This window comes from Petromyzon marinus, chromosome 40, assembly GCF_048934315.1.
Source record: "Petromyzon marinus isolate PM22_M1 ecotype Great Lakes invasive population chromosome 40, UKy_Petmar_22M1.pri1.0, whole genome shotgun sequence".
NCBI classification, from domain to species: Eukaryota; Metazoa; Chordata; class Hyperoartia; order Petromyzontiformes; family Petromyzontidae; genus Petromyzon; species Petromyzon marinus.
Genome location: NC_133706.1, coordinates 11284764 through 11307461, shown reverse-complemented (window position 1 = coordinate 11307461; position 22698 = coordinate 11284764). Strand labels below are relative to the sequence as shown.

The window sequence follows — 22698 nt, the reverse complement described above, 5'->3', positions numbered from 1 at the left end:
GAGAAAGTGATGGCACGCATACATGTCAATCCCTTATCAGTGCCTTTACCTTATTACAGACCAATTCAAACCGTATTGGTCACCCCGTACCCTTATAAATCTCAACGTTCATCCTACAATGTCCCATCACAAGGGAGAAACACAAACAAATAGACAAAAACATGTTTTTTTACTCAATCTCTCTGTACAAGACCACAGGGTAAACCGTATGGTTTTTTCCCTCCACATTTAGAAACATGCGTTTAGAGTATACGGCTGCTATACATGTTTGGTAGCATTATCTCAGCAGTGTGTGTTTTTTTCAGCCGTGTGTGGGTAAGTAGGCACGCGCATGCATGCAGGCAGACGGGGGGGGGGGGGGTGCCCGGAGGTTCCCACTCACAAAGTGCGCGCACAAAGGGCTGAAGGCGCCGGTGCCGCAGGCCAGCAGGCGCGAGCCGTTGAGGTGCAGCGCCCGCACGTGGTTGTGGCACTCGTCCTGCGGGAACACCAGCACGGCGTGCGTGGCTCAGACCGACCGGCGTGGCTCAGACCGACCGGCGTGGCTCAACGGTGGCGTCACGTAGACATTAAAAAAACACGGGGGTGGTGTAATTTCCACGTCGATTCTGCGTGTTGTTTCTAATCATGATAGAAGTACTGTAATTCTTATGACGTTGCTGATGAAGCTTCTTCACTCTCCGTGATTTTGGGTTTTGGTCATAACCAGAAATGCCGTTATGGTGCAACGATGAACAAACTGGCCTGACAATTCAGAAAACACAACACATTTGTCAATGGCCTTAAAAGAAAAACAAAATAATCGTGATGTTTCAAACAATGTACCTTCTTCACAGCATACACATAGAGAGCACTGACCAATACATTACTTTTCCCCCCTGCTTTAGCACGGTCATTTCAAATAATAAAACAATGCTAAATATATGTTACGTATAATCGCAAACACTTTTATACAAGAGTGTGTTTTCGTCACGCATACCGTTTGGGAGATTGAAAGCGTGACGGACAGACACTTGTGAATCATATATACATAGATCTATACAGTAGATGTATATATATAGACGATTCTCGCCGGGTTACTTCTGCAACGCAGTTCAGTTAAAATTGTCACTTCCACCACAGGGTTCCGGCCAATTTCCACCCCATAAGCCACCTGCATCGTGTAAAATGTTTGTTTCGTGAATGGCTATAACCTTTCATGCTTTACAGAATTACATAGAGCCCAAATGTTCAATTACAGTAATGCTCCGATTTAAGCCCTCCCGTGGTACGTACTTTCGCTATAACATACAGTAGGACCCCTCTTCACGACGGCAATTTGGTTCCACGAAAAGCGAGTTAAGCGATTTTAGGAATTACACGTCAAAGACTTAATTCGTTCTGATGGCATCGAAAGTTACTTCTTTTTTGCCACAAAAAAGTACCTGATAATATTTAAACAATGTATATGAATACATAAAGATAGCAAACAACATTACAAGCACATGGTATTCAAATAAACACTGTTAATTAATGTGTTAATTAATATTCACTGTACCTAGAACAGCCCATTGTTAACAGGGGAATGGTCGATAAGCGAATACATTGGGCTCGATGGAGGCACTACACTATACACTACACAATAGACTACACTATACACTACACTATACACTACACTATAGACTACACTATACACTACACTATAGACTACACTATATATTACACCATATACTACACTATACACTACACTATAGACTACACTATAGACTACACTATATACTACAATATAGACTACACTATACACTACACTATACACTACACTATAAACTGCACTATAGACTACACTATACACTACACTACGCACTACACTATAGACTACACTATACACTGCACTATAGACTACACTACACTATAGACTACACTACACACTACACTATACACTACACTATACACTACACTATGCACTACACTATACACTACACTATACACTACACTATAGACTACACTATACACTACACTATACACTACACTATAGACTACACTATACACTACACTATAGACTACACTATACACTACACTGTAGACTACACTATACACTACACTATACACTACACTATAGACTACACTATACACTACACTATAGACTACACTATACACTACACTATATATTACACATTGGGCTCTATCGAGTCCCGTCGTTCAGCGATTAGCCGTTAACAGGGGTGTTTGTTAAGAGGGATTCTACCGTCCCCCACTTATTGATAACCCAATCCCGTTTAACATACTGTGTGGTTACCTCGCCATGACGAACTCGACGTTCATCAACTTTGACCATTTAAGACCCCCAGCATTGTTGACTTTGGGGGGCGACATTCGCACACCTGTCAACCCTTACGGTTTACATGTATTCTTGAACAAGAAAATTGAGCAGAAACATGTGTTTTGTCTCTTTGTGTTTCTCCCTTGTGATGGGACTTTGTAGGATGAACGTTGAGATTTATAATGGGGCACGGGGTGACCAGTAAGGTCTGAATTGGTCTGTAACAAGCTAGGGCACTGATAAGGGGTGGACAGGCATGCAAACTCCAAATATACAGCAGCAGTCGTCACTGTCGGGATGGAACTCACCAACCTCCTGTATACCACGCGAAGTAGTTAACATCTCCTAGCCACCGTGATGATGATGAGAGATGTATAAGGGCCACGGGGTGACCAGTAAGCTCTGAATTGGTCTCTAATAAGCTCGGGCACTGATGAGGGGTTGAGAGGTTTGCGTTCGTGCGGCAGGTGGAAGCAGTATCTGTGGTATGTACACATAGTACTCGATTCATAACCCCCCCCACCCACATACCGCCTTTATTGCGACTATATTAACACAAGTGTAAACGGCTTTTTTATAATAAACGACTAATAAGAATACATATTGTATCATAAACACGGGAATGTTTCTTGATGCATCGATAATATCCACTTTCCACACCAACGGTTGTACAGTACAGATGCACAATGGGTTATTGATCATCTTCTGTTTAGGGTTTGTACCAGGTTACGATCCAACATCTCTCATGGCAGGTAGGACCTACTACTACCTACAATTACTAGATACTACCTGCAACTACTAGATACTACCTAAAACTACGAGTACCTATTACTTGTAGCAGTACTATTACTAGCAGTTGTAGTAGTAGGTTCTGTGTCACGTTATGATCCACCATCCCATCTCCTTGCTTCGATTTACACTCCGGTATTGGGGAACGCATCCTAGGTATGTATGCCTGGACATTGGAAGCTCTGTACAGACGTGTTGATGAATCTCAACAGATGTAGAAAGTCGGCGAGCGACTCACCACCGTCTTGCCTTTACCGATACATAATTGCCTGGAGGATTCTTCAACATCCCAAGAGATCTGTGGGCACACGGGAAAGAGCAGGGTCGTATTATCCAATATGCAGTGCCTGCAAGGGCCTAAGAAAACTAAAGGGCCTACAAAAGCATTTTTAACCATTTTTTTCTTTGCATGATAAAACATTTTTTTTAACCAAAATATCTTCTTGAATACATATACTGTATTTATACTAGCTTGTTTGCCCGTCCAAGGACCGGTGTATTTTGCAGTAAATCTGAAATATTCAATAGAAAAATTGTTCAGCTCATGATTATTCATTAGGGCGGGTGGTAGCCCCAGCTGGAGTTACATCACCCGCTAAAGGTTATTGGGGAGGGGTGCGGCATGTGGACTCGGGGTGCAAAGCTGCAGTAAAGGTGAAGAACCACTGCCCTATAAGCAGTCGGCGGTGGAGCGGGGATAGTGGGGCTGAGTGGGGCGTGGGTGGAGCCGCAATACAGGAGGGTGGAGGTGCGAGGGTGGAGCTGTGATACAGGAGGGTGGAGCTGCGATACAGGAGAGTGGAGCTGCGAGGGTGGAGCTGCGATACAGGAGGGTGGAGCTGCGAGGGTGGAGCTGTGATACACGAGGGTTGAGCTGCGAGGGTGAGGCTGCGATACAGGAGGGTGGAGCTGCGAGGGTGGAGCTGCGATACAGGAGGCTGGCGCTGCGAGGGTGGAGCTGCGATACAGGAGGTTGGAGCTGTGATACAGGAGGGTGGAGCTGTGATACAGGAGAGTGGAGCTGCGAGGGTGGAGCTGCGATACAGGAGGGTGGCGCTGCGAGGGTGGAGCTGCGATACAGGAGGGTGGAGCTGCGAGGGTGGAGCTGCGATACAGGAGGGTGGAGCTGCGAGGATGGAGCTGCGATACAGGAGGGTGGCGCTGCGAGGGTGGAGCTGTGATACAGGAGGGTGGAGCCGCAACAGAGGGTGGAGCCGCTACAGGATGGAGCTGTGTGATGCGTTACAGGTGGAGCTGCGTTACCTCGAGGCTAGGATTCAAGCTGACGTTGGCGGCCGTGAGGCGCAGCACGGCTCCACGCGCCCCCACGAACAGAGCTCCACGCTCGGGTTCCAGCAGCAGCACCGAGGCAGCCAGGCCCGGCTTGAGGAAGCGCTCCACCCCCCAGCTTCGCAACTCTATGCACACGCAGCGGATATTTGGGTTAACTTCAGTTACATTTTGATTTAAAGCTTTCGTGACTGCAGGGATTCACGTTCTTGGTTCTTTCGGTAAAGCCACGTAGAAGGGAAACAATAACGTAATAAAAATATAAAACAATAAAATTCTCACGACGTTTCGACTGCAACACAAGCAATCATCATCAGCTGTGAAAACCACCTTAAAAAAACCGCCACTTTTTTCAAATTTTCTTGCTGTGGTTTTCACACCTGATGATGGTTGCTTGTGTTGCAGTCGAAACGTCGTGATAATTTTATTGTTTTATATTTGTATTATTTTATTGTTTCCCTTCTACGTGACTTTACCGAAAGAACCAAGAATATTAACTTCAGTTGTTACACGCGTGAAGACCGAATGCGACAGACCACTTTGGGGCCGTCCATAAATGACGTCATGCACCTAAGGGGGGGGGGGGTCAGACATTTGTGACGATGTGTGACGTCACATCAAAATGCGCCACTTTAAATAAATATAGACAACACGTTCTACTTAATTAAATATACTTTTTAATAAATGTTTTCTCCTACAACATCAGAGTGCAGCGGCACATTAAATACGCACTAACAATGACAATAGTTTAAAGCGATATATATATTTTTTTTGGGGGGGGGGCTGAGCTTTGTGACGTCATATTTGAGGGGGGTCTGACTTTTTGTGACGCCGTGTGACGATGGGGGGGGGGGGGGGGGGTCAAAAATCGTTCAAAATCGCGTGACGTCATTTATGGACGGCCCCTTACCTGACATGGTGCACGCGCAAACGGACAGTCGGCAAGTGTGTCAAAGGCCTCGGATTGCTGCAGGGAGGCCTCAAAGGGGATTGGTCAGGGTCAGGGAATTAAACCGACGGGAGGAGAACTTCAAACGTAATAAGTAATTAAAAATACTTTTTTTAAAACACTCTTTAATGAAATGTACCGTACGAGTAATGGAATAGCTCCAGGAAGTGGCCCCGAAGCTTGCCATAACGTAAGGGATTTACAGCCAACGTGAGTTGAGCGTGGACAATTAGACCCAAGCCGAAACATAACATATAAAAAAAGATTGATTAAAAATATATATTATTTTTAATGATATAATATAGTATTGTCATCAGTATGACATACGTATACCAAGTTTGCAGTCGAAACCACATTGGGAAGTGGGTTAAAATTGAGTTACAAGATTTGAGGATACAACAACAGACAGAGTTGAGGATACAACAGACAGAGTGAGTTAAATAAACGCGTCTAAATAATGATAAGAAGCGTGTAATAATAATAAAAAGCGTGTAATAATAATAAAGAGGCGGGGAAAGCGAGGGGTTGACTGTCAGTCGAACGGTTGACAACCGTGGTAGGGGGTCAGGGATTGGCTGAGGAAAATGGGGTGAGCGAATCTTCGAGAAAGGGGGCTTGAGAGATCTAAAAGGGGATCTCCTTCGTCGTATCTCCCGTCCAACCTCTATCATCTTTCCCTAATATTCTGCACAGGCCACCGTTTCTGGTGTTGGCATTGCCACAATCTTGAGTGCATTGTGGCGCTGACGACCACATTGTTCGTTCGCGCACAAGCCCCCCCCCCCCCCCCCCCCATGATTTCATGAGAGAGAGAGTTGCATCTGCCGAAAGCCACTCTCAGTCTGTTTAGGCTCCGCCATGCGAGCCATTTGGAATTGGGAGTCAGACGCGAGCTCCTCGCTGGGGACGAATTCTCCACCGGCTCCATTCAGCAGTAAAAGGGGACTGCAAGAAGGGGAAGAGACGGTTGGGAGAGAAGACGAAATTCGGGTAGCGTTCGTGTCTACGGCTATTTTCCGAGGGAGCTCCGTGGGTGCGTGAACGTAGCAGCAACGACACAACAAAGCAAGGCCGTAGCCATGGATTCAACATTGGGGGGGACCAACTCTTCCAGGGTGTCTGGGGGTCCCAACCCAGACAAATATCGACATTTGAAATCTCATTTCCTGCCTAAAATATTAAAAATTTCACTAACACATGGGATGGACTTTTTATTTTATTTTTTACAATAATGTCTAATAGTGCATTGTATTACATTGCTCTGTTTTTACTTTTTTACTATTTCTTGTTTCATTGTATGTAATGGCAGAGATTAGGGATTAATAAAGTACATCCGTAACCACAATCATGTAAACAGAAATCTACGCATTGATTTATATGAAGACAAGTTCAGATATTGTGGCCAAGGTTTAGCAAATTCTTGTTTTTATTTACATAGCATAACAATTTTTGTATAGCAATATATTGGGGGGGGGGGGGGGACATTTTGAGCATATTTTAATATTGCAACCGCCGGTTGTGTTACGCTTCTGTCAAAAAAAAGAAACCCAGCATGAAATTTTGAACGTGCACCACGAATGGGTGTATTAGACGTGGTCAACACCTATATTACACAGCATCTGTATCCCGTCTGCACCACAATCACGACTGCCAGTTTCACTGCAGATTTTGATCAACACGAGGCAACCCACGTGTTATTGGCAGTGTACTTGTAAAACCTTGCCCAATGCGGATTCACCGTATGCGTGTTTTCGGCGATTATTGTACACGGGCTAGCTCATGAGGTCTGTTTTCCGTAACGCTGGGGGTGATGTTCTGGCTCTATGTGGTTTGACGCCACTGAGATTCTCGTATCCGTGTTGAAAAGAAGTGCTGTGGGAGTGCTGCATCCGCTGGAAGGTGCGAATGCATCGAACCGTGAGCACAGTTTCTTTACCGTGTGCATTTTCCATGACAGAGGTTTTTGGGTTAGATCGCGTAAATATAAATGTGTCGCGAAACCTGTCACCACCGACACAGCCAATTATTAAGGTTTGTCACTAAGTTAAGGTTTGTCACTAATTGGCTGTGTCGGGTGGTGGCGGGTTTAATGACCTCTGTTTTAGATATTCGTCCCGAAAGCCTACGTTTTAAACCGTGTGTGTTTTGTGTGATTTTGTGTACAGTGAGGGGAAAAAGTATTTGATCCCCTGCTGATTTTGTGCGTTTGCCCACGGGGTCGTGGATGGGTATTCCAGCATGACAATGACCCAAAACACACGGCCAAGGCAACAAAGGAGTGGCTCAAGAAGAAGCACATTAGGTCCTGGAGTGGCCTAGCCAGTCTCCGGACCTTAATCCCATAGAAAATCTGTGGAGGGAGCTGAAGGTTCGAGTTGCCAAACGTCAGCCTCGAACCTTAATGACTTGGAGAAGATCTGCAAAGAGGAGTGGGACAAAATCCCTCCTGAGATGTGTGCAAACCTGGTGGCCAACTACAAGAAACGTCTGACCTCTGTGATTGCCAACAAAGGTTTTGCCACCAAGTACTAAGTCATGTTTTGCAGAGGGGTCAAATACTTATTTCCTTCATTAAAATGCAAATAAATGTATAGCATTTTTGACATGCGTTTTTCTGGATTTTTTTTGTTATTCTGTCTCTCACTGTTCAAATAAACCTACCATTAAAATTATAGACTGATCATTTCTTTGTCAGTGGGCAAACGTACAAAATCAGCAAGGGATCAAATACTTTTTTCCCTCACTGTATGTCTGTGTTATAATGTAACACACTCAACACGCACATTGATCACATCTCAGAGAAAATAAAAAATAAGGTTTTTATACAGAAACATTGTTTTCCCATTTGATTGCGCCTGCAAATTGTTGAAGCTATCATTCTACCATTTTTTGACGACTGTGGCACTGCTTAATGATCAGCTAATCATGACATTTTAAACAAACTAAACCCGCTTCATCATTCTACTCTTCGATTTGCACTTGTGTACCATACAGGACCCACCATTGCGACATCTACATAAAATGCAATCTCACATTACTGGATACAAGAAGAAAGCTACATTTGACCCTGTTCATCCATAAAATCCTTATTAGCAAATCTACACAATACGGGCAGTCCTCGGGTTACGAACCGAATTCGTAACTCGAACGGTTCATAAGTCGGAACACACAGTAATGCCAACGTTAATATGCTCATACGGTCAGCGTAATGCAATCCATATGGTAAAAAAAAAATGAAGCATTTTTGAACTCATAATTAACAAGAAATGTTGTACATTTGCATGCAACACTGTAAAACATACTGAGAAGTAAATGAAATATTAAATAAATTAATACATAGAAGAACAAGTTTTATTTTCATATACCTTGAGCCTTGATGCTAGCTTGTCGTCGGAAGGGGAGCAATAAGTCACCACAATTGCGCGCACACACGGGGCACGCGCGTGCACACAGACATACACACAGGAGCACGCACAACCAAGAAAAAAGATCCCCCGTATAGCCTTAACAGACTGTAGGGGCAAGTGCTGTTAGCGAGCACCTATGAAGGTCAGGATGGCACACGAGGGGGCGGGTGTTTCTATGCACCACACCAGGTATTCATTTGAGGCTGAATCGACCTAGGGGGAGCCCAAGACCGGTTCAGATAAACGTCACCGGTGTTGGCCGGGAGCGGAAATTGAACCCGAGTTGCACACACACGCAAACACTCACTCCTAGCACGAGGCCGACTCACTACACTTCGTAGAGGATCGCTCCTCTGAACAAAATAGTTCCGCGGTTCAGTTTGCAATTGTGAGTTCACGTATTAAGGTCAATGTTATTTTTAAAAAAATATTTCATGGAAGCTGGTTCGTAAGTACGGGCGTTCGTAAGTCGAGGACTTTCATTTGCCCCAATATAAAACCCAAGAAACCTAAGATATCTATCTAATTGCCTTTTAACTATCCCAAGAATAGAAATAGGTAATAAAAAAAAGCCTTTGCCGTTTTGGAACGAACTTATTTCCTCCCTTCACGTCGTAAATATTCCTTCACAAATACTCTAAAGCACACGATTTGGTGCCGGATAAAATTGCGTTTGAAAATGTGATTTGTAACTGTCATTCTTACCCATGGCCTCCGGGCGACGAAAGAAAACCGGGGGAGGCCAACAAACCCACCTGGCGAGGAACCGTCACCAAAGATCTTGGTCGGATGAGCCTCTCATGGGGAGAGGCTCAGCATGCAGCCAAGGGCAGGGCAAGATGGAAAGCTCATTGTAGCCTTGTGTCCCATAGGGGATGAAGAGGAGTTAAGTAAGAATACTTACCCATATGTAATAGGTTTTACCTTTCATGGCATTGAAACATCATTAGACCTCCTTTGCCAGTTCCAAAATGTAATAATAGGGGTTTTCCCCTTTTTTTGGCGTCATGTGGTCGAGCACCAATTGGGTCGAGGCTCAAAAGAAAGCCGTCCCTTGGTGTAGACCAATCAGTTTCAAGGACAATGCATATATTATCATAGTATGTTTTTTGTTTGCATTTTGACTGCAGGTATTGTGGTTAATGCAGACATGAATCCTTGTAAAAAGGTTTCAGTTTTGTTGCCAGAAAAAAGGGGAAAAACCCTATTATGGCATTGAAACAGTTGAGTTAAGATGTTAAAACACCAAACGGAATCCTTGTGCATGTTCACCACAAGCAAGTGAGGCTAATGCAGACATGATTCCTTGCAAAAGGTTTCTGTTTGGTGTTTTCACATCTAAACACAAACTGTTTTATTGCCAGAAAGGGTAAGACCTCTTCTTATATTTTGATATTGGCAAGAAAGGTCCCATGCCTCTTACCCATGTATCGATAGTTTACTTTTCATGTGCAATTTTATTGAGGGATTTGGTGTCGTCTGGGACTGTTATTGCTGTTATTTTGTTGCCTTGCCCGAGCTTGATCATTGGTATACTTAAGCAATTTTAACTTGAACACTTTCTATATTTTAGTTATTTATTTTTAGTGATTTGTTTACCTTTCCTATTATTTGCACTTCCATCGAGTTTTTTTGTATTGTTTGTTGTCATAACTGACCTGCCCCTACTGGACACATTTCCTTAAAGGAATTTATATCGCGCCTTGTCCAAGGCCCTTTACTCAAAATTAACAATGCTACATATGGATGTAATGGTGGAGACGAGGTGAATTTAATATATGAACGGAAGCAACGGGCAATTTTGTGATGCGTGAATTCGGTGAAAGTGAAATTGATGGCGGTAAACGACGAATGAATGGATTGAATGAATCGGGAATGAGTGAAAGCCACATAACGAGAATATGAAGAGGGAAAGAAATAACGGTGACGTTTAGGAGGCGGAGATTGAGGGGGTCGCGGGGTGAGCTCTGGAAAATAAGTGAGCTTTGAGTGCGGCGTGGAAACTAGCGAGCGAAGGTGACTGCTTCATCTGGTGGTGGGGAGTTTTTTCCAGTGTAGAAGGGAGGGGGGGGCGATAAAATAAAAATAGCGAAAGCGTGGATTGAGCTCATGGAGACGGAGGAACAGAAGGCGAGACAGCGAAGATTGAGAACGTACAGGGCGTGAAGGCGACGTAGAAAGATACAAGCGTGGCAAGTTATGGTGCGGCAACACCATCAAGGGATTTGTATACCAGGGTGAGAGATTTGAACAGGCAGCGGTAGTGGACAGGAAGCCAGTGCAGTTGTGCGAGGAGGGTCGAGGAATGGGAATTATAGGGAAGGTTGAATATGATCCGAGCTGAGTTGCTTTGGATTTGCTGAAGGGGAGCAAAATAGTAAACGAGGAGACTGAGCGTGAGAGAGTTGCAGTAGTCCAGACGGGTGCGGATAAGGGATTGGATGATGCAGACCTGGAAATATGCGGTCGGACTTTGCGAATTTTTAACGAATTAAACCGGCAAGGACAGGTTAGTCGCGGGGATGTGATCGGTGAGGGAGAGGGAAGAGTCAAAGATAACGCCAAGACTGCAGGCTGAGGAAATAGGGGAAATCGTAAATACAGAGAGGGAAAGAGGTGGTGGAACAGGGTGGAGGGGAACGGGATGTAGGGAAAAAGATAATTTGAGTTTTGGAAGGGTTTACGTGACACGACGTTCAAGTTTGGATAGGAACCAGGCAGAGAGACAGGGTCTCTGTGCCGAGACCCTGTCTCTCTGTGTCCCATACGTGTGTCTCTCTTTGTGTCTCTGTGTTAACTCCCTCTACTTAGGTGTCTGTATATATGTCTATGGTTCTGTGTTTCCTCTCTCTCTCTTAAATTTAGCTCTTCTGTGCCTGATGATGATTGCTTGCGTTGCAATCGAAACGTCGTATGCTATTATGTAATTTTATTATTTCTTATTTCTACGTGACTTTACGGAAAAACCAAAGAGTAATTCCTGCAGTCACGCCAAATCAAGTTTTAAGAGTAGGATGGTCAACCATGTCAAAAGCTGAGGACAGATCGAGGAGTATAAGAATGGAAGAGAGGGTCAGCATGAGCAGAGTTAGCTCATCGAAATTCTCCAGGATAAACAAATATTCCGATTCGGCGGGGAGGGGGCTCCCCAGAACGGGCGGTGTGGACGCTGGCGCCGAGCTTGATATTTTAATGAGGCTATGAACTAAATGGTTCTTATTGTGTTTTTCTCTTTTCGTGCTGTCTGATTGCAGTCAACCGGCTTCCCGAGAGCAATGTCAGATTTGAAACACGGTAGCACAACTTAGATTTGATACACGGTAGGACGAATTCTTCTGCCGTGGCTGATCATTGCTGTAACGCGGTGGGTTCTCATGATATTTTTTTCTCTGATACCAAAGTGCTCTGCAAGCCGTCTGGATACCACCAAAGATTTGTCCATGAAGCCATACAGATATACATAGACATAACTTCAACCGAGAGGATGGATTCAAATTGAGCAATCATTGGAAATATGCTATTAACCATGTTAAACTTTAGCTGCCTTAGGGTTTACATTCATATCCATATATCCGGTCTTTTACTCCCAGCCTTACACACCACAATCACTAGGATATTTGACTTGCAATGTTTCAATCGTGCCAAGTTGTCTCCCATCCCAATCTCCCCCCCCCTCCCCCCATCCGTGGGCCATGGGTACCATGCCCAGTCCCCACTACTCATCCACACCCGCCCACTCTGCATCCGTCCTCCCTGGCTCCTCCCCCTTTTCTTACCCTATATAATCTCGTGTCACAAACAGCTCTCTCTCTCTCTCTACTCACCACAGTAATTTTGCTGTGACCGTTGCCACCTGATGACGGAAGCTTGTGTTGCCTCCGAAACGTCGTGATTTGATCAACTTTATTTTTACCTACTTAACTTTACCGAAAGAACCAAAAGGGTATAGAGAGCAATGACATCCAGCAGAATTTGTTTAAACACGCAAAACCCTCCCGACGTGTTTTGTATCGTACCGTGTGTTGCTCGGCACGATGTCCGACGTTTCCCTCCATAGGCTGGGAGCTCATTTAGGAACTTAAATAATTTAATGAGAAGCTTTTGGCTACCGTGGGGCCCTAAAACACATCGGAGAGTTTTACAGCACAAGTCGTGAAAACCTAGGCAGTAGAAAATGCAATCTCTGGGCCAGTTTCGACCATCGTGGTTTCATCAGTGGATTAAGCCTGCTTATTTTCTGTAAAAATGTGATTTTGCTTTGTTTGGGAGGTGATGAATTTGGGAGATCAAATGTCAATTGACAGACCAACTAACCCCCCGTGTAGACCGTGTCCAATTAAAACCAGCACGTCCTCGATAATGAAGGTCAGTGACATTCTAGTAATTGGTATAATTTTATAAAAATAGGCTTGTATTAGTTTTTGGGGCCAATAAGTGTCACGTGAATTATTATAAAACAATAATATGTGGTATATTTTTTGGTCACGTTTGAGCAAACATTTTATTTTATTTTTCTTTCAAACTGTATTAAACGTACCACGTTAAACCCAGCTTTACTGTTAGAGCAACAATATGCTCTGGTTTTAATTTTATGAACACAAATGATCGTTGTGCATGTACACCCGTTTGTAAATCCACTGCTGGATGATGGCCTCCACACAGCGTGCGGGTCGTGTTGTTATGTGACCATAAACGCAGACACAACTTCAACCGAGAGGATGGGTAGAAACTGAGAAATCATTGGAAGCACGTTATTAACCAGGTAAAGTCTTAACTGACTGTGATGTTTCTGTCCCACCTGCCTATGTCAGCTGTTATTTCCGACTCTCTCTCTATGCCTCTCTCTTTGATCTCTCATGCTCACATGTCCGTTGGATTGCGCTCTCATGCCTTGGGATTGCACTCTCATGCTCACATGCCCTTTGGATTGCACTCTCATACTCACATGTCCTTTGGATTGCACTCGTTGGGTTGCACTCCCTCGTCGAGGAGGCCACTTCTATCTTACAGTCACATGCTAATTTCTCACATTAACATCACCAGCCCCGGCCACTTCTTTATGACCCTTGGGCTACACCCATTTCAAACCTTTTAAAACAGTCTGCCTCAGCAGCAGGACCATGCTTTCCCACCTGATGACGGACGCTTGTGTTGCGCCCGAAACGTCGTGATTTATTTTATTTTATACCTACTACGTGACTTTACCGAAAGAACCAAAGAGTACAGTACGTGACCATACTCCACCGCATTGTTCAGTGCGTATAGTATAGTACAACAATTGTTCTGCACTACCTTCTGCTCCCCACCCTGTCATCTCGCAGTCTATAACAACCTAATATGCATGGGGGTCACTCATTTAGACACTGTCCAGGCCAACTAAATCAGCTTCTGCGATGTGACATGATCCGATGCACTTCAGGCAATTTGGTCATTTAGGAAATGTGAACTTTAAAAAGGGTTTGGCAAGGAAATGAGTAATAAATTAGCAGTCTCTTTGCTATGAAGGGGAAGGAGGGGGGCATTGTCTGAAATGTTGCATGTTGTATACATGTTTTCTATTTACGGCAGTGTTATTGAGGAGCGTATTGAGTTTGTCTGTACTTTTGCACCACTGCCAACGCAATCTCACACCTCTAAACGAAGGGCATTATTGCTGTGTGCGTGTATTTCAATCTCACACCTCTAAACGAAGGGCATTATTGCTGTGTGCGTGTATTTCAATCTCACACCTCTAAACGAAGGGCATTATTGCTGTGTGCGTGTATTTCAATCTCACACCTCTAAACGAAGGGCATTATTGCTGTGTGCGTGTATTTCAATCTCACACCTCTAAACGAAGGGCATTATTGCTGTGTGCGTGTATTTCAATCTCACACCTCTAAACGAAGGGCATTATTGCTGTGTGCGTGTATTTCAATCTCACACCTCTAAACGAAGGGTATTATTGCAGTGCATTTCATATGACAGTCGTGTCGCTGCCCAAGAGAACAATTGACGGCACTCATATTTATTTACAGCTTTCAACCCGAAAGGGGGCACTTTCACATTTAAATGGCATTGTTCAGTTTGTCAATGGAAAATAACCGCTATTGGATTCCCAGGAAAATCTACCAATCTAATCGACCTTTCACAGCCGATTAGCCAAGTCAGCATCCAACCGCAATTTATTTCTTCATGTGAAGCAGAGTCTAACCACAGCACCCTGCCCCCTGTATATTACAACACTAAAATATTTAATACATGACAGTTGTTTCACCATAGCCATCAGTCCCGCCGCCCATCCCACCGCCTGCTCCTCCTAAACCCAGAGCTGTAGCGGGGGTGAGATCTTAACTACCTCGCCTGGTATGCAGGTCGTGGGTTCCATCCCGACCCTGACGCCTCTATATTTGAAGTTTGCATATCTCTCCACGTGGTCGTGTGGATTTTTCTCCGGGTCCTCCGGTTTTTCCCTCCACATTTATAAACACGCGTTTAGAGGATTTGGCTGCTAGACATTTCCCCACGATAAGCCACTCTGTTGAGCTATAATGTGTGGCCAGGTTGCTTCTGAAAAAGAGCTATATCGATAGCTCAGTGTGGGTCTTACCTGTGGCCCCCCAGACCCGCTACTGCGACCGCTGGCACCGTCCCACCAAAAATATTTGCCACCAAACGCCGCTGCTTGCTTCTTTAGTAGCACTTCAACACACTCGGATTTGCGTGGCTGCCGCCACGACCGATCCACCCCTGCTACGGCACATTTCACCACCCCCCTCAAACCCGCCCCGCCACGTTACCTTCGTCGGTGTTGGGATGTCCGCTGCTGGGATCCGGGGCTTGAGAGAGACACACCTGTAGCCAGGTGCCCATCAGTAGCAGGGCAGTCGTCACCCTGGCGGTGAGTGGTCCTGCCGGGAACAGCATCTCTCAGCTGCTGCTGTAGCTGTTGTTGGTCTTGCTGCTGCTGCTGCAGCCTCTGCTGCGTGGTCAGTAGCACCAGTCGAGGATGAGTGGTCGGAACACTTCCTCAAGCGAGTTTAGGAACGCCCTACGACGCTCATCCACACTATAAATTATGAATCATCCATTAAAGAGAGTAAAAATGATTGAGACCCGTTCGCCAGTGTCAGGATGTTGAATGTTAAAAAGGCGTAAATACCCCAACGGATTGGCATGGAATGAACATTGTTAGATCATTATAATTATTGTGTACAATCCCTTATCAGTACATCGGTGGATTGACTCAGGCTATGCAATGTTAAATTATTCAAAGTATAATTCTTTTTTTTATGATTCATAATAATGTACAGCTCCGTGTCAATCCATTGATGGGTGAAGGTCCTTCCAATGCAGTTTCAGTCATGAGGGTTGTTTGACCATACTTCACCTCTCTGGTCAGTGCAGGTTGTCGATGTGACGCAGTGCAGACTGACGGTTACAACACACGGAGAGGTTTTTAAAGCAAGCGCAGCCGTCTCTTCTTAACGTTCTATTGTTAAAGGGGAAACCCTGCACGCTCAATGTCGCCCCTCTTTGAGTAACCGCGCGTGTGTGCGCAAGTCCACATTCGTGATAATTGTATTAATACGATATGTGAACCTTACAAAACTGATGGGTGACCACTGTTCGACATAAACACACCTCCGGCAGACCGAAACACTTTGAGACAACGTGCCAAATGTAAAAGTGTACTCTATATACACTGCGGCAAATAATTGTGACCTCAGAAGTCAAGAAAAGTTGACCATGGCAAACACGGGTCCGTTCTCCGTTAAACGCAGTAATTGCGTTCCCGGGGAACACCACGTCATGGAAAAATCTCGTTTTAAAAAGTAACATCTAACGTGGGGCAAAGGGGCCGTCCATAAATGACGTCACGCGATTTTGGACTATTTTTGACCCCCCCCCCTCGTCACACAGCGTCACAAAAAGTCAGACCCCCCCCTCAAATATGACGTCACAAAGCTCTGCCCCCCCCCCAAAAAAATGCTTCAAATCGCTTTAAACTATTGTCATTGTAGTGCGTATTTAATGTGGCGCTGCACTCTGATATTGTAGGAGAAAACATGTATTAAAAAGTCTATTTAATTAAGTAGAACGTGTTGTCTATATTTATTTAAAGTTGCGCATTTTGATGTGACGTCACATTTCATCAACCCCCCCCTCCCTCGTCACACATCGTCACAAATGTTTAACCCCCCCCCCCCCCAGGTGCGTGACGTCATTTATGGACGGTCCCAAAGCACAGTCCGCGATGGTGCTTGAGATGCGTACGCAGGCCCGAACAAAGACTGAGGAGCGTGGGTAGGCATGGAGAAGCATCCAGCAGCATCCCACCGACTCGCACGACGCTTGTTCTGTCCGCTCAATCGCGTTACATCCAATTCGCATCCGCGCCATAAGGCACGTGTTCCCGAATACATCATTCGTCGCGTTGCATACAATTCGCGTGATGAAAACGACACGTGGCGTTGTAGGAAAACAGCCTGTACCTGGCAGGGAGAATGCCTGTAAATACTAATGACTGTAAGCTTGAGATGTGAAATGGATTGTACAGATCGGTCCAGGTGTCTTTTGACCCCCCCCCCTCCCCAATTAATTGTCCACTATTTTTTTTCTTTGCAAATTATTTTCTGTTTTAAATAAATTTCACTTCAAAATATTATGCCTTGGAGATAATTAAATGGGGGGGGGGGGGCGGGGGGGGAGTGTCACAAGACATCTGGACCACGCTGTACAGTGTAACCTTGTGATGTTTGGCTTTTTGTCTGGGTACGCTCGTGTAGCCTCCCACATGCAGCACTCGCATTAAAGGCCTTGGTCAAACATTCCAATGGAAGAGCCCTCCCTGAGAAGGAGGTCTTCCTACTTCATGAGGCTTGGGTAAACAAATGGCAGTATCATTATGATCAATCTTTTGGGGGCCGTCCATAAATGACGTCACACGATTTTGGACGATTTTTGACCCCCCCCCTCCTCGTCACACATCGTCACAAATGTCTGACCCCCCCCCCCTACCCCCCTAGGTGCGTGACGTCATTTATGGACGGCCCCTTGTCACTTTTGCGAGCACTGGGCATTCTATCAGTAAATTGTAATTATTAGCATGGTCGACATGGCATTTACAAAGAAAGAAACGTGGTGTTGTTGGCGGAAGCAAGCAAATAGATGTTCCTGTTTGTGGTGGTGTGATAGAAGTCCGTTAAGGCTATACATTGGGAAACTTTGTCTTTGCAGTGCACAAAATCACGAACAATGAACACAGCTAGCTGAGCAAAATAGTCATAATAATGTGAAGTTTTGTGTTATATTTTACAATGCATCTCACATCTCAAGCTTTTGTGCTATAGTTCACTGCTGCACAAAGAAGGCCCCATCAAGCAGATATATTCGTACGGGGCTGCGTGGCCATACTTAACCGCGTTGTGCAAACTTAAGGGAGGCCAGACTCAGCTGGCTCAGGTATAACTTGCCACCACTGGTGATAGACGTGCCTGGGGTAATCAGATTCGTGTCACAGACGACTTATTGTGCATGCTGTGCTCAGCTCACCGCACAGAACTACAACAGTACCACAGTGCTCGCAGTTGGAGCTGAAATGGCACATTTTGTAGTTAGCACGCGGTAGATCTGGCCCCAGGTCCGACGTGATGGGGATGCCTCGATGCTGGTGTGTAGAAATGTAAGGAAGGGTGACGCAACGGATGGATAAGTGGTGGAGACGTGGTGGGGGACAGGGCAGTAGGCGTGTTAAAGGGGTTTACATTGAGGAGTGGAGACAGGGCTCGGTGGAGTACCCCTTGAAGGGGTTTCGTTTGGGGTCCCGATTAGGATGCTGGAGTATGTACAGTCTGTTCTCATGTAACGCCGCGGAGTTTCGTAACCCCAATTGGATATACAACGCGATGAATGTATTATGGAACGGATTTTTTTTTTATAACGCGGATGCGAATTGGATATACATCGCGATGGAGCAAACGGAACTACGTCGCGCGAGTAGGAACAGGCGGTCGTGCGGCTGCCACGGTGAAGCGTCGCACGCTGCGGTGGGATGCTGCTGGATGCTTCTCTATGCTACCCACGCGCCCCAGAACTGGCAACCCCGGGAATTGAAAGTCCAGTGAGAGAACCGTGACACCATTGTGGCAGCGCGTCCCGGTCTGTCTTGGCGTGACGCACACGCAGAAACAAGTTCTGCATCACGAGAATTTTGAGCATTGGGAGAGAAAAAAAAGGGACAGTGACCCTAGGATCCCAAGCAGATTATGCGTGATTACTCTAAATGGAGGAGATGACCTGGCCAGGATTAGCGATGGGTTAGCGATCCGCGGTACGACGGGCTTGGGACCGGCCCTGTGCGTGTATACATTGTCTCGTGAATAGCAGTCACTTAGGTCAGGGCTGCTTATCGTCAGCTCTGATGTCATGAGGATGTAAGAATACAGGAAGCTTTGTATATGGAACTATATAAGTGTCGGTGACAGGCAGGATTAATATGTAGTTCCAAGGAATGCGTTGTTCACAGGAAATGAGTGGTGATGTTATGGAGGGTGCGGGTTCAAACAAAAGTTATGCCCAGAGGCGCGTCCTTTCCGTGACCAGAAATGGCATTCTGTGATGTATGTATGTATGCTGAACTTTTGTTCGCACCGCACGTAGCCAACCGCGGCTAATCGGATGTTATCAACGTGAATTCTCCTGACGTCATCCATCGTCGTCGTCATCATGACCAACATCGGCCACGATCTATCCGCTGCCTCCCCCAGCCGCGACCACAAGTCACAGGCTGGCGATGCAACGTCTGGCGAAATTTTAAGCATTCACCACTACACGCGGCTTGGTGCATTTTTTCCCTTTAAGCAATCGTATACGTGCCATTTTGTTTGAGCAATGGGAAAAAATGTCAATTTGTTTGACCAGATTATTACGTGGCTTAACTCAAAAATCTATTAGAAATTAAAATGTTGAATAAAATAAATTTTGATTTAAAGCTTTCGTGGCTGCAGGGATTCATATTATTGGTTCTTTGGGTAAATTCACGTAGAAGGGAAACAATAAAATAATAAAATATGAAACAATAAAATTCTAACGACGTTTCGACTGCAACACAAGCAATCATCATCAGACGTGTAAAAACCACAGCAAGAAAATTTTAAAAAAGTGGCGGTTTTTTAACGTTAGCACCACGGAGAGCCATTTGACAGTTTGTTCAGATGGACGAGTCCATCTATGTTCGGAAAAGAGGAGGGGGGAGACGAAAAATAATGGATGCGGTCTAAAAGCCACCTTAAGCGTGATCAATCAATTAAGACCCGAAATGGTTTATCAAATCCTTCCAATGATTGCTAAGCCAGAATCCATCTTCTTGGTTGAAATTGTCTCTGTGTTTGTATATGTGGATAGCCTCATGAACGAATCTCTCATGGTAGCCAGATGGCTTGCAAAGAACCTCTGTCTTGGAGAAGTCAATGTCATGTGAGCCTACTGAATTATAACAGTGATCTGCCACGGCCGAGGTGTTGGTCCTACCGTGTTTCAGGTCTGCTTTGTGTTCACGAATGCGGTCCGAGACATGTCGTTTGGTTTCTCCAATGTAACTACTACCACAGAGGCAACTTAGTTTGTAGACGCCAGGGTACTGTATGTCCGGAATCACATATTTTACAGACGGCAATCATTGGAAGGATTTGATAAACCATTTCTGGTCTTAATTGATTGATCACGCTTAAGGTGGCTTTCAGACCGCATCCATTATTTTTCGTCTCCCCCCTCCTCTTTTCCGAACATAGAGGGACTCGTCCATCTGAACAAACTGTCAAATCGCTCTCTGTGGTGCTAACGTAAAAAAAAACGCCACTTTTTAAAAATTTTCTTGCTGTGGTTTTCACACCTGCTGATGATTGCTTCTGTTGCAGTCGAAACGTCGTGATAATTGTATTGTTTTATATTTTTATTATTGTATTGTTTACCTTCAACTTGACTTGACCGAAAAAACCAAGAATATTTAAATCAAATAGTGCAATATTTTTGGGAATAAAAAGTATATTTTAAAATATGCATAATAGTTATTTTTGGCAAGTATGACAAAATATTACTTATATTTAACAATCACACTCATATATTATTACAAAAACAAGAGTTATCGAATTTGACTTTTTGTAAAAAAAATTCTTCCGATTTAGGTTTCAAACATAAACAAAATAAATGGAATTGGTCAAACTTCCACATCTTGCTGGGCCCTCCGAAAACAAAGGGTCCAATTCTTGTTCCTGACGTTGTTATTGTTATTATGGCTAAGACTAGCTCCCAGAGCGGGTGAACAGCTGCAAGACTGATGTCACTGGCATAAGCTTTGTAATGCTTTGGGAGCCTCCACCAATTAGCATGGTGTGTAAGCTCTCTCTCTTTCTCGACATCCCACTGGGACACCACTCCTTGCTCACCCCCTCACTGGAAACCAGGACTGGAACACCATGCTCCACGCCAGGCCTGGCAAAGCTCAAAGACTGCTCCTCAAGGGGGTTGCTGTGGAAACGGTCTCACGGCCCCACCGTGAGGCCCCAAAGCTGGCCATGATGAGCCCGGAACTGGGTTGTCTCCCGAGTAGCGACGTTTACACATCGCTCCAGGTACTAAGTTAAGGCTAAGTCGACCTAGGGGAGGCCCAGGACCGGTTCAAATATTCGTCACTGTTATTTGCCGTGAGCGGGGATCGAACTCGGGTCGTCAGGTTCGTAGCGCAGCACGCTAACTGCTACACCACCGCTCCCCACATGGGACATACACGGTCACACATACACGTACGTGCAGATCATCTATCTTCACTTGATCGTACACGCTCGACGTCACGTTGATGTGTTTAGCAATCATCAGGCGCGTGTGTCGCGTGTAATAAAATGTGGTCAATGTGAACAAATAGGATTGAAAACATGGGAAGGCAGACAGCGGTGGGTTGCGAGGACTTGTGTTTTGCGAAACCCCAATTTATGGCATTATGTACAGCAGTAAAGCGTCTGTCAATGAATGGATTACAAGACTTGGCACTTTGATTAAAACTTCCCTGATTTTCAGAATTTTCCCACACAATTCATTTTCAAAGTCCCTCATCTAAAGTTTTCCCGCATATAACAGAATTTTTGGCTGGTCACCTTGAACATTTTTTATTTACTGTCTGCTGAAATCTTGATTTGAAGCTTTCGTGACTGAAGGAATCCATACTCTTTGGTTCTTTTGGTAAAGTCACGTAGGTAGAGAAATATTTTATTTTTCTCCCTACATGACTTTACCGAAAGAAAGAAAGAGTATGTATGCTTAAAGTGGAATATTGCTACAAAAATGACATATCTTTTGTTAAAGTCAAAGTATCGTCCCTACTTTAACCAGCTTTTGGTTGGCAGTTAAATTCCACATTTACACGGTGAGGACCAGAATCATCCACCAAATCAGCTGCTCTTGACGTCCTCGAAAGTGGCACTCGGTTATGAAATTAAATAAGCCCTATTAGGGGCCGTTCATAAATGACGTCACGCGATTTTGGACGATTTTTGCCCCCCCCCCTCGTCACACGGCGTCACAAAAAGTCAGACCCCCCCTAAAATATGACGTCACAAAGCTCTGCCCCCCCCCAAAAAAAAATTCAAACATGCTTCAAATCGCTTTAAACTATTGTCATTGTAGTGCGTATTTAATGTGGCACTGCACTCTGATGTTGTAGGAGAAAACATTTATTAAAAAGTCTATTTAATTAAGTAGAACGTGTTGTCTATATTTATTTAAAGTTGGCTCATTTTGATGTGACGTCACATTTCTCAAATCCCCCCCCTCCTCGTCACACATCGTCACAAATGTCTGACCCCCGCCCCCCCCAGGTGCGTGACGTAATTTATGGACGGCCCCTAACGTAACGTGGTGTATTTTTAAACGTCGCCTTTGATGTTGCAATTTCCCACGCCACCTCGCTCAGGCTGCAAGCGCCGCTAAAA

At 44.9% G+C, this 22698-nt stretch overlaps 1 protein-coding gene across 3 annotated transcripts in view; it reads right to left on the bottom strand.

Moving 5' to 3' along the window:
* The window catches only part of LOC116950790 (semaphorin-4D-like), a 42963-nt gene that overhangs the window by 16696 nt on the left and 3569 nt on the right, over positions 1–22698 (bottom strand). For 2 of the 3 annotated variants that reach the window (XM_076073138.1, XM_076073137.1), the window contains 4 exons: positions 15514–15695; positions 4352–4506; positions 3327–3386; positions 383–478 (listed from right to left, as the gene is read on the bottom strand). In XM_076073138.1, the coding sequence (XP_075929253.1) occupies positions 383–478; positions 3327–3386; positions 4352–4506; positions 15514–15640 (438 nt within the window). In that variant the 5' untranslated portion in view covers positions 15641–15695. The remainder of the gene's footprint in view (positions 1–382; positions 479–3326; positions 3387–4351; positions 4507–15513; positions 15696–22698) is intronic. The other variant, XM_032968859.2, reaches the window with a different exon arrangement.